General features: G+C 48.3%; 1 protein-coding gene across 3 annotated transcripts in view; it reads right to left on the bottom strand.

Moving 5' to 3' along the window:
- Positions 1 to 1,551: 1,551 nt before the first annotated feature.
- Positions 1,552 to 19,735, bottom strand: part of AXDND1 (axonemal dynein light chain domain containing 1) — a 68,860-nt gene continuing 50,676 nt past the window's right edge. For 2 of the 3 annotated variants that reach the window (XM_030573121.1, XM_030573123.1), the window contains exons 19-26: positions 18,516 to 18,724; positions 17,233 to 17,329; positions 15,316 to 15,426; positions 14,212 to 14,358; positions 13,342 to 13,482; positions 12,428 to 12,519; positions 5,712 to 5,854; positions 1,552 to 3,664 (exon numbers count right to left, since the gene is read on the bottom strand). In XM_030573121.1, the coding sequence (XP_030428981.1) occupies positions 3,576 to 3,664; positions 5,712 to 5,854; positions 12,428 to 12,519; positions 13,342 to 13,482; positions 14,212 to 14,358; positions 15,316 to 15,426; positions 17,233 to 17,329; positions 18,516 to 18,724 (1,029 nt within the window). In that variant the 3' untranslated portion in view covers positions 1,552 to 3,575. The remainder of the gene's footprint in view (positions 3,665 to 5,711; positions 5,855 to 12,427; positions 12,520 to 13,341; positions 13,483 to 14,211; positions 14,359 to 15,315; positions 15,427 to 17,232; positions 17,330 to 18,515; positions 18,725 to 19,735) is intronic. The other variant, XM_030573122.1, reaches the window with a different exon arrangement.

Below are 19,735 nucleotides of genomic sequence, written 5' to 3'. Positions count from 1 at the left end.
CTCCATAAAGTGCTTTGAGATCTATGGCTGGGAAGAGCTATATAAGAGCTGGATATTATTAAAAATTATTATAATTACAGCAAATTGCCAACCCAGCCAAATTGCTCTGGTGTGTGGAGGTAGTTCACTGCCCATCAATGTTGAGCTGGAGAGTGCCTTGCAATCCCTCCCCTCGATAAATGCACACTCAGTAATGTTTCAGAATGGGTAGTCCCAGCCAGTGGCATCTAGGCCATTCGCTCCCTGCACCCTCTGGCTATTGTATTTGTACATCTCTTTTCACTTAGCCCTTGCTTGCTGCTGACTACTGTAAAAGGAGACCATGTGCTGCTGGGGTAAGTTTCCCGATAGTGATGGATCACTATAATGCATCAGCATAATGGAGATGGACTAGCACATAAAGGGTTATGGACAAGGATCCTTATTGCCAGTGAAGTGATCAGGCCAAAGCCCTGAGCTGCTAGTGCCATCCTGGGCCTCCACTCCTCCTCCCTCTCCTTCCACTCTGCAGCCAACCTTCTGGCTGCTGATCCACTTTGGGATTCCTTCCCTACCTGCCTCCAGAACCCCTTATCCTCCCATTTCCATACGTCACCCTCCATCTTTAGAGGTATTAACTGGTATTTTAAGACTAAGGAAATTCTCAGCCAAATGTCTGAGCAGGTGGGAAGGGAGAAACTGGCTTTGGAAAATTTGGCACCAGCCTCAGTTAGTCTCCACTGAAGAACATGAGCTGAGTGGAGAGCCCCTCCTGGCTAGTTCAGGTTATTGAACAGAGGCAGCTCATCTGGTCCCACCTCCCAGCCTGGGACCCAGAAAGGTGTTGATCAAGCTAAATAGTTTGTTTTTCCCCAGATGTTTCTCCTGCTGCGTTTCAAACTCTGTACAGAATATTCACTCTAGACAGACTCTCTGGGGTGAGTTACACACCTGGCATGTTTTTAGGGCTGTTCTTTAAATATGTGAGAGGAGGGACTCTTGAGGATCACCATGGAAATAACACAACCAACCTCAGTCAGACACCATCAAGTTAATAGGTCAGGAAACACATTGTACATCAGCCCTAACCAAGCACACACACACTGCAGGCAGGGGGAGCACTGAAGGTGCAGGCAGGAGCACAGAAAAGAGCGAAGACACAGGAACAAGCACAAGGAGTGGTGGAGCACTTGGAGAAGGAGAGGCAGAGCTGCAAGGGAGAGGAGGATGGGAAGAACAGCAGCAGCACAGGCAGGAGTGCTGGAAAGAGCAGTAGATGTGCCTGGGGAGAGCACTGAAGGCACAGGAAGAGAGTGGGGAGGAGTGTGGACAGAGGCACCAGGAGAAAGGAATGAAGGAGTGATGGAGGCACAGAACTATTTACCAGGAATGTAAACTGCTTTCTTATCAGCTACCAGTGTGTCAGGATAGAATGTACTGGGAAATCAGTTTTATACGTAAAATGTTAAAAGGTATTGATTAAAATACAGGAATTGGTTATTATAGCAACTATAAGTATAAATGGAAAAGGGGTGTTATGTAACCAAAATAAAAAAATAGTCAGTGAATAAATATGTTATATCGGAAGTCCTTTATATTCATGTTAAATTCTATAAACTGTATGCTATGTAGACGCTGTGACCTTTGTAAGAACTCCTGTCTTCTGCTACGTATCTGTGCTGGAGAATGCAAAACCTAAGATACCTTTAAACTTTGTTAATTTCTAAAACACTATGCCTAAAAAATATTGCGTACATGCATCTGTTTTTGTGTAATGTGCAGGGTCTGTATAACTGTCAAAATGTAAACCATATGCCATCTTGAAACTTACAACATACTTCCCGCATCCTGGGGTAAAAATGTATTGAGCCTCATTGTCAGTGAAAAACAGTAAAAGAAAACAGTCAAAAAGGTGTATTAGGTAAAGTGGTCTAGGAAACTGATGGAACTCTTCCCAGTTAGGTAGAAACACAGCAGGGGGAAGCACAGAATTTTGAGACAGCGTGACCGCTGCCATTGCTGTCTTCCAAAGGGGTTGGTAACATATCGACTCTTCCTTTCTGTATTATGCTGTATTAATCTTTGATTAATAACTTGATCAAGCCTAGTTATTGGACATCTCTTCTTATTAATTGCTATTGCACCTGCAACAGACCGTTCTTAAGTCATTATGCAATGATGCAAACGCTAATGATAAGGCCAAACACAGGGATTTGAAATGAGATCCTCAGGCCCAGTAAACTTGAGAATCAAGTTGTAATAGTCTCTACTGGCTAATAACTGGCTAATAAGACATTTGGTCATTTCATTGGAGCAACAGAGGTGCATCTTTAACATTTCTACATATACAGAGCCCTGGAAAAGCAGAGAGTAGGGCTGTGTGTATATATAAATGGTAAAACAGGGCAAAGTCCCGGAGAAGCCCTGGCAATAACAGGCAATAAAACCAATCAAGGCAAAGTCCTGGGCAGGTCACTGATATTTGCTGTAGTAATCAAACTTTCTTTGCAGGCCCAGCCTCCCGTTGTAGTTTGGATGCTCTGGGGACACTTTGTGACTGTAGGGGATTTTACTACTCCCTGTCACACCCCACCCCCAAAGTCCTTTTTGTAGGTGCAAGCTGCTTCATCTTTGTTTTCCACAGTCATTGTTTTACAGTGTTAGGAGCTGCCCTGCCATCAGCTCTTTTTCTTGTCCTGATGATTCTGCATTGCCTTGGAGGTTTAGTACTTAGGACTCTCCCCATTAGTCAGCAGGGCTCCACCTTTGTGTCCTGGCAGCGTTGTCTCTATAACCCTTCTGGGCAGTCCTGTGGGTTGTTTCCTTAAGAGTCTCAATCAAACTGACAGAGCTGTTCCTCTCCAATTCACCATCCACGTTAACAGACGTCCCAACATATCAAAAGCCATGGACATCTTGTAAAAGGATGATAACCATGGAAATAATGGCTCTCAGAAGAGGTATTCTGAGTCTGCTGCCTTAATTATTTCTCAAGCAACACTGAGCAGAACTTTTTTTCTTTTTCTATACACTGCGCTTGTATAAATTAGTTGGAAACCTCCCCTCTAAGTACTTAGAAAGTATCCTGTATCCCACTCTGAGAAAGACCTGGTCCAGGAGCCTCCCTTTGTTTCCATACCTGGAAGAAACCATCCCAAGATTTATGTTCACAAGCTGAGCACTTATGAATGGATCTGAGATCTGGACAACTAATCCCAAAATTCCAATTGTGGCAGTACAGCTAGCCTGGGATAAGTTTATGACCTGATCTCTTAAAGACTCTACTAACAGCAATGTTGAGAAGGCCTGAAAGCCTTTTCTACAAGTTCTGTTCTAGTCCAGTCTCCAGTTATGACCGGCAACTACACTAAAATACTGCGTTACTCAGCGTGGGAGTTTCAGATAATTTATAAACCTAGAAAAGATCCTCTCCAGTGCTTTGTCTAAAGCTCTCCTTGGGAGGGTGCATTCAGTCATTTTGCTATACTAAAGAACTTGGAATTAAAGTGTATCTGGAGCCTCAGAGATGGGCAGTGTTATGCTGAAAGTCTACTACAAATGGGAACCAAACGACCTTCACTGGGCATTGCTACTCTTTAATGTTTGGGTCTGCTGGCTTTCTTGGACCGGGCAGCAGCAGATGGTTTATGAGAAGTTGGCTTGGATTCTTCTTGGGAAGGTACTTCTGAAATAAAAAATACACAGATGTTAAAAATAAATGTAGCAAAACTCCTCCTAGGGTAAAGACATCCTGAAGAATCACCCTCTCCTTTCAAATCACAGCTGGGAGAGATCCACTAGAGGGGCAGTGTTGGGAAAGCCTAGGACTATAGTCCTCATTTCCCCTAAATCTGGATGGATCCAATTCTAAACCGATGAAAGAAGTGCTTTCCCACATAATGCACATTTTGCCTGTTGAACTAAAAGCCACAGGATGTCAGTGAGGCCAAGAGTTTGGCCGGGTTCAAAAAAGGATTAGACACTTACACAGATAACAAGAATATCTAGAGTTATAGAGAGGAAGGATGGTCTTGTGATTAGGGCATTAGCCTGGCACTTGGGAGAAAGCGAGCAGAACAACCCTGCCCTGCCCTGTCTTGTGAGCGTAAACACACTCAGATATTGCATGATAGGGGCTAGATAAGTATCTTAGTAAATATTAAAAATGAGCAAGATTCAAGATATAAGCCACCCTGTACTGAATGGGGGTGAGGAGGGAATATTCCTGGGGGCAGGTACCCCATGGCTGCAGGGTTTCTTGTGCTTTCCTTTAAAGCAGTTGGGTCTCTGGCCCCTGTCAGTGAAAGGATACTGGGCTGGACAGACCATTGCTCTCCCTAGTATAGCAGATCCTTAGTTCCTATGTTACTCAAAGTTAGGGTTGTGCTTTTTTGACATCACACTGTGAGCGACCCCAGAACTGAGTGGAGATGGAGAGTGAATTATCTGTAACTCAGGAGAGGTTGGTCCTGGACAGCTCTTAAAGATAGCAACAAAGAGAGCATGAGCAAGATGTAGCCAGTCTCCACATTCATGTCTGTACAATGCACTGGAAACAAACTTTTTAAAATGCTAGGCTTGGTCTACACTACAGCGTTAGGTCCACATAAGGCAACTTATGTTGACCTAACTATGTCAGTGTCTACATTACAGACTTGCTCCTGCCAATATGAGGGCCTTACTACACCGACATAATACCTCCACGAGAGGCGTAGGACTTATGTCAGTGTAGTTAGGGCAATGCAGTGTCCCTGTAGACACTGTGTTACTTACATGGGCCGTTGGCTAAAATTCTTGTCAATTTTGCAGCTCAGTGCTAGAGCAGTGAAATTGTCAAGAAAGGCTAGTAGGTTCCCTCTTGTGAACCATGCACCTGGCTCACAGCTCGGGCTGTCACCCCAGGACGGGTGGGGGACTCCAGCTAGAACCCAGCTGCTCCCAGGGCTCCTGGCTACACACTCCCAGTGGGCTGCTGCCTGCGCTCCCCCTCTCCTTGTTGGGAGCCCTACTGTCTTCCCCGCCATCCCACCCCCTGGGATACCAGCTCCCAGCGGGCTGCTGCTCAGGCTCCCCACTCTGAGTCCTGCTGCCAGGCACTGAAAGCCTTGGCTCCCAGCTCCCACATTGCCCAGAGCTATTAGAGTGGGGCTGCTCTGAGCGGAGAAAACAGCAGCATGTCAATTTCATGGCTGCTAGTCTCTGTGCTGTGAAACTGAGCCTGCGTGGGGCTCACAGTTGGGACTGGAACATCAGGGTGGATAGGGACTCCAGCTGTGAGCCCCATGTGGCTGTCAGTGCCTCACATTCCGCTGTCAGTGCCCCCACAATGCCCCACTTCAGTTGGTGCAAGCGCTCCTGGTGAGGATGCTCTTGACCGGCAGCAGGAGTGGACACCCACAGCTGACTGAATTACTGCAGTGGCTGTAGGTCAACCTAAATTAAGTCGACCTAATTTTCTAGTGTAGAGAAGCCCCTAGAAACAGAAAGAGTCTGATGTATTAAGCATTCTTACCAACTTTCTTTCAAAATCGCTCAGAATGCAGTGGTTCTACTGCTTCTGCTATAGAATAATCTCCCAAGGGAGGTGGTGGATACCTCATCTCTTGGCACATTTAAAATTAGTCTAGACAACACACTAGTAAATGTCCAAGAGGGAATGGTCCTGCACTGGCCCTGAAATGGACTAAGAGACCTAGCAGATTTCTTCTATCTCAGAATTCTGATTAGCTCACCTGGTTTTGGTGCTACTTCCTGGGCTTTGAGTGCTTTTTCCAGCTGTTTCTCTAGATCCTGGATTCTCCCCAGAGCTTCTTCCAGATGCTCATCCAGGCTTTCTGATCTCTCCTCTGCATTCTGAGCACGGATCTCAGCTTCTCTGAAATACAGAAGCCAGGAAGGCACTGGCAAGATATTCAAAAGACAGGCTAAGAAAACTGAGATTTTCAGTATAACTGATTGGCTCTATAAAAAACAACTCACTAATGTAAATGTGTGGCATTATTAAAAAGATCTAAACCAAATAGTGACTCCACAGCCCCAGCTGTATGGTCCATGAGCATCAATTACATTTTAAATTAATTTTAAAACTCAATTTCTCCTAACAAAAGGTCAGATGAAATTCGATAAGGACAAGTGCAAAGTACTACACTTAGGAACAAATAGTCCATTGCACAAATACAAAATCGGAAATGAATTTCTAGGAAGGAGTACTGCAGAAAAGGATCTGGGAGTTATAGTGGATCACAAACTGACTATGAGTCAACAATGTGATAAATACTGTTGCCAAAAAAAAATAGCAATCACTCTGGAATGTGTTAGCAGGATTGTAGTGAGCAAGACACAAAGGAGTAATTCCTTCCACTCTACTTACCACGGATCAGGCCTCAGCTAGAGTATTGTGTCTAATTCTGAGCACCACACTTTGGGAAAGATGTGGATAAACTGGAGAAAGTCCAGAGGAGAGCAACAAAAATGATTAAAGGTCTAGAAAAAGACGGTTACTCACCTTTGTAACTGTTGTTCTTCGAGATGTGTTGCTCATATCCATTCCAGTTAGGTGTGTGCGCCACGCGTGCACATTCGTCGGAAAACTTTTACCCTAGCAACTCAGTGGGCCCCTAGAGTGGCGCCGTCATGGTGCTCGATATATACCCCTGCCGGCCCACCCGCTCCTCAGTTCCTTCTTGCCGGCTACTACGACAGTGGGGAAGGAGGGCGGATGTGGAATGAATATGAGCAACACATCTCGAAGAACAACAGTTACAAAGGTGAGTAACCGTCTTTTCTTCTTCGAGTGATTGCTCATATCCATTCCAGTTAGGTGAATCCCAAGCCTTAGGTAGGCGGTGGGTTTGGAGTGAAATGTGGCAGAATGAAAACTGCTGAGCCAGAGGCTACAGCATCTCTTGACTGTTGAACCAGGGCATACTGCGAAGCAAAGGTATGGACCGAGGACCAATGGAGCTGCGCGACAGATCTCGTGGGTAGGAACACGAGCCAGCAAGGCGGCAGATGAAGCCTGAGCCCTGGTAGAATGCACGGTGATGTGGCTTGGGGAAATATGAGCCAAACCATAACAAGTGCGGATGTACGCCATCACCCAAGATGAGATCCTCTGAGAGGAAAACAAGCAAGCCTTCCCTTTGGTCTGCTACCGTGCCAGAGCTGGGGCACCTTACGAAATGGTTCTGTCAGCGCAATATAAATGTGAGCACTCTACAGATGTCCAGGGAGTGCAACTGTTGCGCCCATTGCGTTGATCTGTGGGTAACATGAAAGGCCGAAACCACCTTAGGGAGGAAAGCCGGGTGTGGTCATAACTGCACCTTGTCTTTGTGAAACCTAGTGTACGGCGGAACCACCGTAAGAGCTCTGAGCTCGGAGACTCGTCTGGCCGATGTAACAGCTACGAGGAAAGTTGTCGTCCAAGACAGGTATAGCAGAGGGCCGGTCGCGAACGGCTCGAATGGAGGAGACATAAGTCTGGTTAAAACTAGGTTGAGGTCCCAGGTTGGGGCTGGGCGGCGCACCCGAGGGTGCAAGCGCTCCAAGCCTTGATGGACCTCGAACCCATAGAGTGTGAGAACACGGAACGTCCACCTTAGCCTGGCTGGAAGGTAGAGATGGCTGCTGAGTGTACCCTCAGAGATGATACCGCCAGGTCCTGCCGCTGAAGGCCAGAGGCAGGCCAAATAGAGGTGATCGAGACCTCAGTAGGAGCAAGATCGAGCGTATTGCACCTGTAGAAGAAATGCTTCCACTCGGCCAGGTACGTTGACCAGGTGGAAGGCTTCCTGCCACCCCGGCTCAGTTACGCAGCAGCCACACCGTGAGGTGAAGAGGCTGCAGGTCCGGGTGACGAAGCCTGTCGTGGCCCTGAGTGATGAGGTCTGGGTGGGGTGGCAAGGTAATTGGGTTGGTTATTGACAGGCCGAGCAACGTGGTATATCAGTGCTGCCTGGACCACGCTGGAGTGATCATGATGATGCGCGCTCTGCCCCTGCGGAGTTTGAGTAGGACCTAATGAACCAGTGGGAACAGTGGGAAGGCATAAAGGAGTTGGCCTTTCCACGGCATCAGGAATGCGTCCAAGATCGATCCCGAGGAGAGACCTTGGAAGGAGCAGAACATCTGGCATTTTCTGCTCTCGCAGTGAGCGAACAGGTCTATGTGAGGAAAAATCTCCACTTCTGGAAAGCAGAACGCCTCACATGGGGTAGAGTGACCACTCGTAAGACAGGAAAGACCTGCTGAGTCAAAGCGCCAAGGCGTTCCGAACGCCTGGGAGAAAGGATGTCACCAGCTCCATCGAGTGGGCCATGCAAAAGTCCCAGAAATGGATGGCCTCCTGACAAAAGGGGGGGAGGGACATGTCCCTCCCTGGTTATTTATGAAGCACATGGCTGTTGTGTTGGCTGTAAACACCGAGACACCACGGCCTCGCAGCTGCCGCTGGAACCCCTGGCACGCCAGGCGGACTACTCTCATTTTTGGGGCATTGATATGGAATGCCAGCTCCCGAGAAGACCAAAGGCCTTAAGCTCGGAGGTGACCATGAGCACTCGAGCAGAGAGATGACACGTCTGTCGTCAGGGGCAGAGAGGGCTGGGGCGGATGGAACCGCATCCCTGCCCACACCAGGGAGGGAGTTAGCCACCACTCTAGGGAGCCTAAGGTGCTCGAGGGAACGGTGACTACCATGACCATTGGCTCCCTGTCCAGGCGGTACGCCGAGGTGAGCCGGACTTGGAGAGGACGGAGGCGGAGCTTGACGTGTTTGGTTACAAACTTGCGGGCAGCCATGGACCCAGGAGACTGAGAGAAGTGCGAGCCGAGGTCGTTGGGAAAGTCTGCAGACCTCGGATGATTGTTGCCATCGCCTAAAACCGTGGCTGTGATAAGCAGGCTCCGGCTAGGTCTGAGACCAGGATAGCCCCTAGGAAGTCCAACCTCTGTGTGGGAACCAGAGTGGATTGCTCTATAGTAATCATCAGGCCTAGACCTGTGAATAAGACCGTGACAATGCCCACGTGCTGAGTGGTTTGTGTCTCGGAGTCTCCTCAGATAAGCGAATCGTCCAGATATGGAAAAACGCATATCCGACATCAGCGAAGGTAGGCGGCGACTATGGCCATATACTTGGTCAATACCTGTGGGGCTGCAGAAAGGCCAAACAGTAGGACCGTAAACCAGAAGTACTGACGGTTGGCTAGAAAGCGGAGGTATCTCCTGTGCGGAGGGAAGATGGCGTTGTGAAAGTACGCGTCCTTCATATCGAGGGCGGCATAGCAGTCCCCAGGAGGCAAGGATGGGATAATGGTTCCCAGGGATACCATGCGGAACTTCAACCTTATCCTAAACTGGTTGAGTCCGCGCAGGACTAGGAAGGTCTGAGACCTCCGTTCGAGTGGGGGACTAGGGCATAACGGGAGTAAACCCCTTGCCCCTTTCGTCCGTCGGCGTCTGCACCTCTTGTACGAGGAATTGCTCGTGAGTGGGGTCCCTGAAGGGGGACAGGGTTGGAACAAATTAGAGGTGGTACCCATGCTCCACCGTGCGCAGGACCCAGCGATCTGAAATTAACTGGGGCCACGCCAGGAGAAAGCGGGATTGGAATCCCGGCCTGTGACTGGTACACCGCCCTCAGGCACACCTTGGAAGGTTCGTCTTTGGTCCCAGTGGTAATTGCGAGGGACCTTGACCTTGGCTCTTTAGGGGTCCTGACGTTTGTCTGCGACCACCTTGGCCTCGCCGTTTGCCAAAGTCCTGTCTCTGGCTAGGCACAGAGTATGGCGGCTGGGGACAGAAAGGCCTGCGTTTGGTCGCTGGCATATGCATGCTGAGAGAGCGCATTAGGACCCTATTGTCCATCAGGCTTCGCAGCCTGGGGCTGTCTTTGCCGCAAAGAGGCCTTTACCAACAAAGGGTAAGTCCTGAATGGCATACTGTAGCTCCGGCGGGAGGTTTGAAACCTGAAGCCATGAGATGCACCTCATGGCGACATCAAAGGCCAGAGTCCTGGCTGCTGAGTCTGCTGCGTCCAACGAGGCCTGGTTGGAATGCTCTGGGTACCTTTTTCCCCCGTCCTCCAAGACGGCAGCGAACTCTTGGCGGGAGTTTTGAGGGAGAAACTCCATAAACTAAACTACCTTCACCCAGGTGCTATAATTATAGCAGCTAAGCAAGGCTTGTTGCTTTGCTACCCAGAGCTGCAGGGCCTCTGCAGAGTACACCTGGCGGCCAAGTAGGTTCATTCGCCAAGCCTCCTTCGGTTTCGGGGGTGGTGCCCGCTGGCCATGCCAATACCTCTCCTTAACAGACTGAAAGACTAGTGAGCAGAGAGGAGAGCGGACAGACGAGTAGTCGTACCCCTTAGAGGGCACCATACCGGGTCCTCTGCCTCTGGGAACTCCTCCACCTCAGGTTGTTGGGGGGGCGTATCAGAATCGTGGTCCTGAGCATAAGATCTGCGCATGTGGGATGACACGGATGCATGTCTGGATGGCCATGGAGGTACTAAAAAAAGGCAAGGGCAGAGTCTCTGACTCTATCGGACCTTGCCCAACTCGGCACCGGGGACTGGCACCGGGAGGCGTACTGGTACCTGGAACGAGATCCAGACTTGCAACCAGAACGGTGCTGGGAGGTCGACCGAGATCTCGAGGCTTGGGGAGAGGCTACGGGAGTCACAGTACCTGTCGCGGTGCCGGGAGTCGGAACGGTGCTGATAGTAGCGGGTCGGCGAACGGGATACCGACCGGTGCGGCGAGTGCGACCAGTACCGATGAGGAAAACAGCACTGGGACTGCAAGTGGTGTCGGGTGTGCCGACGGGACCTGGAGCGTCTGCGGGACCGTGATCATGAACGGTGCCGCTCTGCTGTGCTGACAGAGGACAGTCATATGAAGAGACTGTATTACCCGCACCGGCGGTGCCGGGGTCAGGCAGCATCGACTCTGTCATGGCAATGAGATCCCTCACCGTTGGTAATGTCTCCGGCGTGGAGGGAACAGCAGGCTCAACCACAGTGCATACTGGGGAGCTGTCAGGCACTGGATTCGACGGCTCTCATGGGACCGGGATCGACGGTACCGAGGTCGTCAGAGCTTCGGTAGGTGTCGGTGCTGGGCGATCCGACTTAGACAAGCTCTCTGGCTGCGGTGCAGTTGGCACGGAAGCAGCAGGAGCAGTAAGCTCAACCACGGCGCGTGCCGGGGAGCCGTCAGGCACCGGATTCGACGGCCCTTGTGGGACCGGGATCGAAGGTGCCGACGTTGTTGGTGCCTCGGCAGGTGTCGGTGCCGGGTGATCCGACTTAGACGAGCTCTCTGGCTGCGGTGCAGTTGGCACGGAAGCAGCAGGAGCAATAAGCTCAACCACAGCACGTGCCGGGGAGCCGTCAGGCACCGGATTCGACGGCCCTTGTGGGACCGGGATCGACGGTGTCGACGTCGTCGGTGCCTCAGCAGGCGTCAGTGCCGGGCGATCCGATTTAGACGAGCTCTCTGGCTGCAATGCAGGTGGCACGGAAGCAGCAGGAGCAGGGGGCTCAACCACGGCGCGTGCTGGGGAGCCGTCAGGCACCAGCAGGAATTGCAGGCTTTCTCGACCTCGGAGGAAGGGAGCGGTGCCGAGTCGACTTCGGTGCCGGCAACGGCCGGTGCCGAAAGGCCTTGGCAGTACCGGCGGGGTCCGGTGCCGAGGAGGCGCTTCTGCCAGCCGCTTGATCATCGCTCGGTGCCAAAGGTGGAGGGGTAAGTGAAAGTCCCGCTCCTTTTGTTCTCGGCTTAAAAGCCTTGCAAATGAGGCACTTAGCTGTCAAGTGTGATTCCCTGAGACACTTCAAACAGGAGTCATGTGGATCTCCCTTCGGCATCGGCTTCTGGCAGGCCGAGCCCATTTTAAAACCCGGTGAGCCGGGTGCAGGAAAGGGGCTACTTCCTGAACCCCGATAACTATTACTAAACTAACTATGTTAGCAAAGAAAAAACGTATAACTATACAAATATATATATAAAAGGATTATAACTGCATAACTATATACGAGAACTACGAGTAGCTAGGGAAGTGGAGGTCAGCTAAGCCGCGCTCCACTGTTCCAACGACCGACACAGGCGGTAAGAAGGAACTGAGGAGCGGGTGAGCCGGCAGGGGTATATATCGAGCACCATGACGGCGCCACTCTAGGGGGCAACCTGCCGGCCCACTGAGTTGCTAGGGTAAAAGTTTTCCGACGAATGTGCATGCGTGGCACACACACCTAACTGGAATGGATATGAGCAATCACTCGAAGAAGAAAGATAACTTATGAGGAGAGCTTGAAAAAATTGGGGTGGTTTAGTTTGGAAAAGAAAAGACTACAGGGGGACATAACAGTCTTACAGAACATTAAAGGTTGTTATAAAGAGGAGGTTGATCCGTCCTCTCAATCAGGTGATCCAGTACTCACAAGAGCTGCTCTTGCAGACGTTCTAGTGAAGCCAAGGTCTCAAACTCCTTTTGAGAATACGGGGTTGTTGACTTGCTGGCAGTCATCTCTTTCTAGGGGGAGGAGAGGAAACATCTTCTGAATGGGAGTATGAGGAGTGCACAGAAATCAACAGAGCTATGCTTCATCCGCAGCATGTGCCTTGTCCAGTTGGGTGCTAGTCTGTCACTGCTTAATCACAGCATGGACAAGCAACAAAGAAGGGCAGGGCACTGCATCAAGGCTCCAATTCAGCAAAGCACTTAAGCACAGGCTTCACTTTAGCCATGTGATCAGTCCCATCAACTTCAACTGGATCTTCTCACATGCTCAGAGTTAGTGCTTTGCTGAATCAGAGCCTGAGTGGACTCAGTGGGTAATTGACTTGGATTGCCAAAACCTTCAGTGCACACCCAGATGGCATGTAACCTGTCAGGTTATGGCAGTTTGTGAGGGTGATGTCCTGACTGGAAAGCCCTGATGGTCAGACTCAGAATGAAAGGAGGTCAAAAGGATGAGAAGGGACAGATAGTTCCTTTAATTGGCTGAGCTTGAGAAGGACTTACACTCAATGGCATTTGTCCGTCTGTAATGTGATAACTTTTGAACAATGTATATAATCAATTCCAAAATTTCAGGGAATGTTTTAGTCATTGATAGCCAGATCCTATTGCTTTTGTGGAAAATCAGAAAACTGAAGAGGGAGAAAAGAGGGGAGAAATGGAGCCCCTGCCATCTGATTAGCACAGCCACAGCTTCTCGGATTGTTTTGAAAGTGCCACTAGGAACTTATCTGCATCTTTAGGCACCAAAATACCTTTAAAAATCTGGTCCCACAGCTCAAGCTCCAGTCCAGGTGAAAAGGAAACAATAATTTGTATGATGGAGATTCCTACCCCAGAGACCGACACCGCTGTTGACTTGAGGGATTTCAAATGGATGTTGGAGTCATGTCCTAGGTACCTGATGGTGTCCTCAGTTACCTCACTGCTTACAGTTGGGACATCACTGCTGACATCTGGCACAGGTAGCTCCTGCTGAAGGAAAGGTGAATGATGAGTTAGGGCAATGGCTTTGAGGCCTACATTTCACATGTCATATGCAAATGGCAAGAAGCAAAGAAAGGCTCCACTGGAAAGCAGTACATCCTATGCCAACCACGGCTACTGCACTCACTTGAAAAATGGAGATTTTCACCATGGGTGGCAGGTGGAGCCCCCCTTTGGGGAAGCTAGCCCCCGGCTCCGCCCCTTCCTCCTGCACCCTCCCCATGGCTGGAGCCCCAGACCCCCTCCCCCTCCCGCTGCAGCTGGAGCCACAAGCCCCTCCAGCTGCAGGAGCCCTGGGCCATCCGAAACACTGAGCCCACCCACCTGCTCGGAGGAGCCCTGGGCTGGCCAAAGCCCTGAGCACCTCCCTCGGCTGGAGGAGCCCTGGGCTGGCCAAAGCCCTGAGCCTTCCCCCTACCCCTGCCCGGAGGCACCTTAGGCTGGCCAAAGATGTGCCGTGCCTCCTCTCCCTGGACCCAACCTGCTCAGGGGAAAAGCATCTGTTAGATGATGCTTTTGATATGCCCCATGCAGGTTCCGGGGCGGGTGAGGCAGCAGTATGTATGTGCCTTCTCAGCCGCTCCGGAACCTGCATGGGGTATAATAAAGCAAAAACTTTGCCGCCAAACCCCATGACTGGGGGTTCGACAGCCACGGCAGCACCGGGGCAGGCAGAGCCACTGCTTGCATATTATACCCGCCGCTTATGATTTTCACCTTTTCCTCTAACACTTCTTCCCCTTTCTCAGATTTCTTATCAGCATCAACATCTTCAGTTTTGTCTTTCCCAAGTTCAGAAGAAGTCTCAGAAAATTCTTCAGGTAAAGAATCCACAACAATTGAGTGCATCTGTGGCTGGGTCTCCTGGAAAGCAATGCGAGGGACTGGTCAGTAGCACTCTCATCTGGGATTCTGTCCCTCCACATAACATAGGCAAACACCAAAACAAGGCAGCCAATCACCGATCTTGTCCTGCTTAAATTTTTAAACAAGAAATAAATGGAAGCTTAGCTGGTTTACTACCCAGCCACCTCAGGAGGGCTGGCTTCAAATCTATTTAAATCACAAGTTACAGGATGTTGGTGTCTCCTCTAAATCCTTACTGGACCCTTATGAACATTACAAACCACTACATGGTTTGGCAAAATCTGTTCAGAATCGGCCAAGGAACGGGGTAGCAGAGTGACTGCAGAGCAGCCAGTGCACGTGCTGAATGTGGAAAAGCTCAAACAATATCTATCCACATGAGGTCAAATTAGATGTGATGTAAGCAGATGAAACTCTGTTAAATCAATGGAACTGAACCCACTTCCATAATATTTGAATATAGCCCATCATATCTGAAATTAGACCAATGTCAGACCTAACATCTAAAAGATTTGAATCAAATCAAATTCTCACAAGCAACATCCATCTGTCCAGCCACATATGGAATGAAGCTAGAAGCTCTCATACCATTATGAACTCCTGTGCAATCCAAACCCCTGGATCCCATCAATTTGCAATTTTTTGGGAGAAGCAGAATTTACCAGGCAACATCACAGAGCCAATTTTCAGCTGGTGTCAACTGTCACAGCTCTACTGAAGCTATGACAGTTGACACTAGCTGAAAGTCTGCCCCCATAGGAAGCATTTTAGGTGTAACAAACTCCATCATGAATCCCAATAAATCACCAATGTGGAGTCTTGAATGCAAAGGGCTCTATATGCTGAATCCTCCTGGAAACTGAACCATAGTTTCTTCAGTTTGGAAAGCCTTTCAAGCAGCTCCCCAGCCAAACAGGCTCTACTTTGGCTGGCAAATGCTAAGTCTTTATGTACCTGAGGCCCAAACAGGTTCCTCTGCTCTTCTAAACTCAGTAAGGAGACTGGAGAACCTTTGAATTCAGAAAGCAGGAGATTGCAGGTATTAATCCAATCAAGGCACTCGGTCTGGGATGAAATAACAGAAGAGACAAATTACCAAGAGGGAGAGAAGAATTGATATTTCTTTCACTCCTGTGATTAAATAACTCCATCCTTCTATCTATGGTATTTATATGGCCCCATCTATCCTCATCCTACAAAGGAAAAGGAACATACTGTCCTCCTAAGTCTTCAAATATGGAGCCTTTCATGGGCTAATCACCTATTCCATACAATATATTTAACAAGCTGCCAATTGGTTTGGCCCAATAGTGCAGTGGCAGCACATTGCCCTGAAAAGTCGGGGCAGGGATCAGAGTTCAGACCCCAAGTTTGTTGTTTTACCCCATAAGCCAGCACAGACCAGAAGTGCTGAGGAGGAGCCGTCTCAACCCCTGCAGGAAGTATTTCCTCACACCACTCTGGGACAACCCCATCTGTTTGATGCTTAGAATAACGTGAAGCTTGAGAGGGACACATGCCCAGTATTCCTTAATGGAGGATTGGATCAGCCCAACACAAGGTGGCCTTTGAAGGTTTGGGAATTCAAGGGGGGAGGAATGGAGATATGCAGTACTAGAGGGCACCTTCCCTGGCTCCTCTAAGATAAAATCCTGCAGTTAACATGTTATCTGCATAATAGCTTTACATATATACGTAGAGTCAGGAGACATGAGGACTAGATAAGGAAGTCTTGCCCAGTGCTCAATGGGGTACTGTTCCCAATATATCCACGGATCTCTCTCCTTAGGCTCAGCAAAACCCTGGATATGACTACCTAGCCCAAGTGCCTGACAAGCTTTAAACTAGATTTGAATCTACTGCAATTCTTATATGGATTAGATCCTACAGAAAAGTCCCAAGGCATGTAAGCTGGAACAGTGTAAGGAAGGAATTAAGTCTGAATATGGCCCAGACTTCTCAAAACTGTGCAGCTTTTGAAGTGCTCTCTGGGATCAGTAGGAAACTGCTGGGAGGAATCCATGAATGGAGGTAGAGTCTCACTGGAGGTAGTGTTCAGGGATTCTCTGGAGCATTGAGAACAGGAGTACTTGTGGCACCTTAGAGACTAACAAATTTATTTGAGCATAAGTTTTCATAGGCTACAGCCCACTTCTTCAAATACATAGAATGGAACATACAGTAAGGAGATATATATACATACAGAACATGAAAAGATGGAAATTGCCAAACCAACTCTAAGAGGCTAATTAATTAAGATGAGCTATTATCAGGAGAAAAAAACATTTGTAGTGATAATCAAGATGGCCCATTTTAGACAGTTGGCAAGAAGGTGTGAGGATACTTAACATGGGGAAATAGAGTCAAATTTGTGTAATGACTCAGCCATTCCCAGTCTCTAGTCAAGCCTAAATTAATGGTATCTAGTTTGCATATTAATTCAAGTTCAGCAGTTTCTTGTTGGAGTCTGTTTTTGAAGCTTTTCTGTTGCAAAATTGCCACCTTTAGGTCTGTTACTGAGTGACCAGAGAGGATACAGACTGACATGGCTGCTACTTTGAAATCTGGAGCATTGGGGTCTCTAACCAGCGTCCGTATCATCCAATCAATTTGATTATGTTTTAATTCACTATTGACCATTGGTGAACCATAAAGGCTGAATATATTGCTGCAAGGAAGAAATATTTGGTGGTGGCTTGTGGCTTTCTACACTTGGATCTAAGATGAAACAAAAATGTTCTGTCTGTTCAAACTCCTTCCTGACTCTGATGTGTGTTAGCTTTGTGCCAGTTCTTCCTCTTACCCTTTCACAAACAAACCAGGCTGATCTGGACCATAGTGTGGACAGACACATGCACTTGCAGCTGTTACCTTGATTTTCTCCAGCTCCCGCAGCTCATAATTGTGGTCTGAATCCAATTCAGCTTGTTTCTTCCGAACTATAACATCTACCAACTCCTTGCAGCAGCTGAGGAGACACAGAATGTCACCCACTCTCTAAGCAATGCTCTCAAACGCCTTTTTCCCCTTGGTCAGAATTGTGCAGTATCCTGTTGTTGCAACAAGGCACACTGTGATCACACATAGCAGGATTTTTAAAGCAGCACCAAGTACAGACAAGGGCAGCCCATTCCATTGGGTTTGTTTATTAAGTGATGCATTTGTCAGGTTTTTGATACGCCTTAGAGAAGGGCTGTGGGAGGATGTAGGCCTATAAGACTGTGCTTAATCTCCCCAGTATTACAGGAGGGCTGCAACATAGTATCAAATTATTGAGAGAGAATGTTTAAGTTACTAGACCAGCCAGGTTCTCTCTCTGCTATTACTCCCAACAGTTGGATTTGAATTAAGAGCTTCCTCCTGCACAGACCAGCTTCTCCTTGGCCCAGTAGTGAAGTCATGTAAAGGCCCTAGAGGCATTTCTTGCCAACCTGTCATATCAGCTATACCCTTTAGGGCACCACTTCTTCAACTTCCATAGAGTGGGAGAGAAGCAGCTCCCTCCAGGATCTTGGAAAGAGCCTTAGGGTATGGCTACACTTGCACTTCAAAGCGCTGTTTCGAGTGTGGTCGTAGCGCCAGCGCTGGGAGACAGCTCTCCCAGCACTGCACGGACTCCTCTATGGGTGTAGCTTGCAGCGCTGGGAGCCACGCTAGCGCCGGTCCTGGTTACCACACAGCATTACTGGCACAACAGACAGTGGAATTCCAGAGGATTGGGCTCTTGTCTGTTTTCCTTTATAAAATATGCACCATGTTAGAGCACGATTCTGTAGATGCCAACATTATAGCCAGGGTACCCACTGCTTGCTTTGTAAACTCAAAGTCCTCCAGGATTCCCCAATCATTTTCCTCAGCATGACATTTACCACGTGAATCTATGATATGTCTAAGAGATCTGAACAATGCTCATAGCCAGTCAAGCCCTCAGTGATGCTGAACACCACAAGTCGTTCCAGCTAATGTTATAATTAATTTATACATTATAAATGTTTCCTTCTGAGTGTCACACAGCATTAAAGTTGAATTTTCATGATCCCATGCACTTTTGGGGAGATCATACCTCCCTTCAGAGGGCTTTCCCATTACACTAAGGATTTTTTTCTAATGGGAAAATCCCATAGGCAGGTTAGGTCCCAAAGCTTTATTAATACCTCATTACATAGCTGGAGAATCTGCTCAGTTTGGGAACCAGGTTCATAGCTTCTTCCTCTAGTTTATAGGCCCTTAGCCTCTTGAGCTCCTGATCCTTAGCAGCTTCTGACTCATTCTCTAGGAGACCTTTATTGGAGGAGTGGTCAGGTACCATCAAAGTCAGCAAATTCACTATCCACATGGTCAGGGCTTTGTGGAGATCAATCATCTGCATAGAAGTTCAAACTAAAGGATTAAACTGTATCAAGAATCTGGAATGGTAAGAGGGTATCTGATTTGCAAAGTAGTCTGACTTTAGTGGCAAAGTTCAGATGTATGGGTAAATATACTGACACTCACTACACTTGTAAACTGCCCCTCTAAGGTAGTTTTCATCCCAAGTTAACATCTTTTCTATCAATCAGCCACAAAGCAGTATGACACTTCCAGGAACCAGGAGTATCCCACAACTCTAGGGGGCCACTGATGGGGCATTTCAAACATAACTTTGTGGTGGCTGCCAAACAGGATTCTAGGGTGAATCCAAGATCCAACAGGACCAAGCAGCTATCTGAGCTGGAAATGGGAGTCACTCTGGAGGAGGCACCAGATGAGACTGGAGATCAAGAAAAGATAGTTGTAATCAGAAGCTTATTTCCAAAGGATTCTGGGGAGACTGGAGCTAAGGTTTTCACATCCTTTACCCTGTTATTTTCTCATTTATTTTCTCTAGGAACGATTTCTCATAGTGGACGGATGCGTTACAGAAAACCCCATATATTTAAACAGGAAATGTAAAATTAAATGATCCATACTCTTGATACAGCAATAAGCCAGTGCCGGGAGGACAGTGGTAGACTACTGGGACACTTCTCCAGTGGCTGAAACACACACATGCATACCCTTCCTTGCCTTACTTCTATAATAATCCATACAGTATTTGGTTTTCAAAGCATAGGCCACATCTTCATAGAGAGATTGTCTCATGGACCAGCTTTGTTACTGTAGCCCACTGTTGTATGTTACAGGTCCCCACCTGTTCCAAAGCAGAGGACAGGTGTATGTTACAGCCCATTACTGCCTGGCCCGTTAGCTCAAATTGAAGCATCTTATGCTTTTAGCTCTGGAGGTCTCAGATTCAATCCCTGCTGAGTCAGCCGTTGGGATGAACTTTCTTCCCTGTGCAAATAAAATAACATCCCTGTGCCAGCTACAGCAATTGCCTACCGTGAATAACATT

This window comes from Gopherus evgoodei, chromosome 8 (assembly GCF_007399415.2).
Source record: "Gopherus evgoodei ecotype Sinaloan lineage chromosome 8, rGopEvg1_v1.p, whole genome shotgun sequence".
Lineage (NCBI taxonomy): Eukaryota > Metazoa > Chordata > Testudines > Testudinidae > Gopherus > Gopherus evgoodei.
Note: the sequence above shows the minus strand (reverse complement) of the source record. Positions and strands in the feature narration are given on the sequence as shown.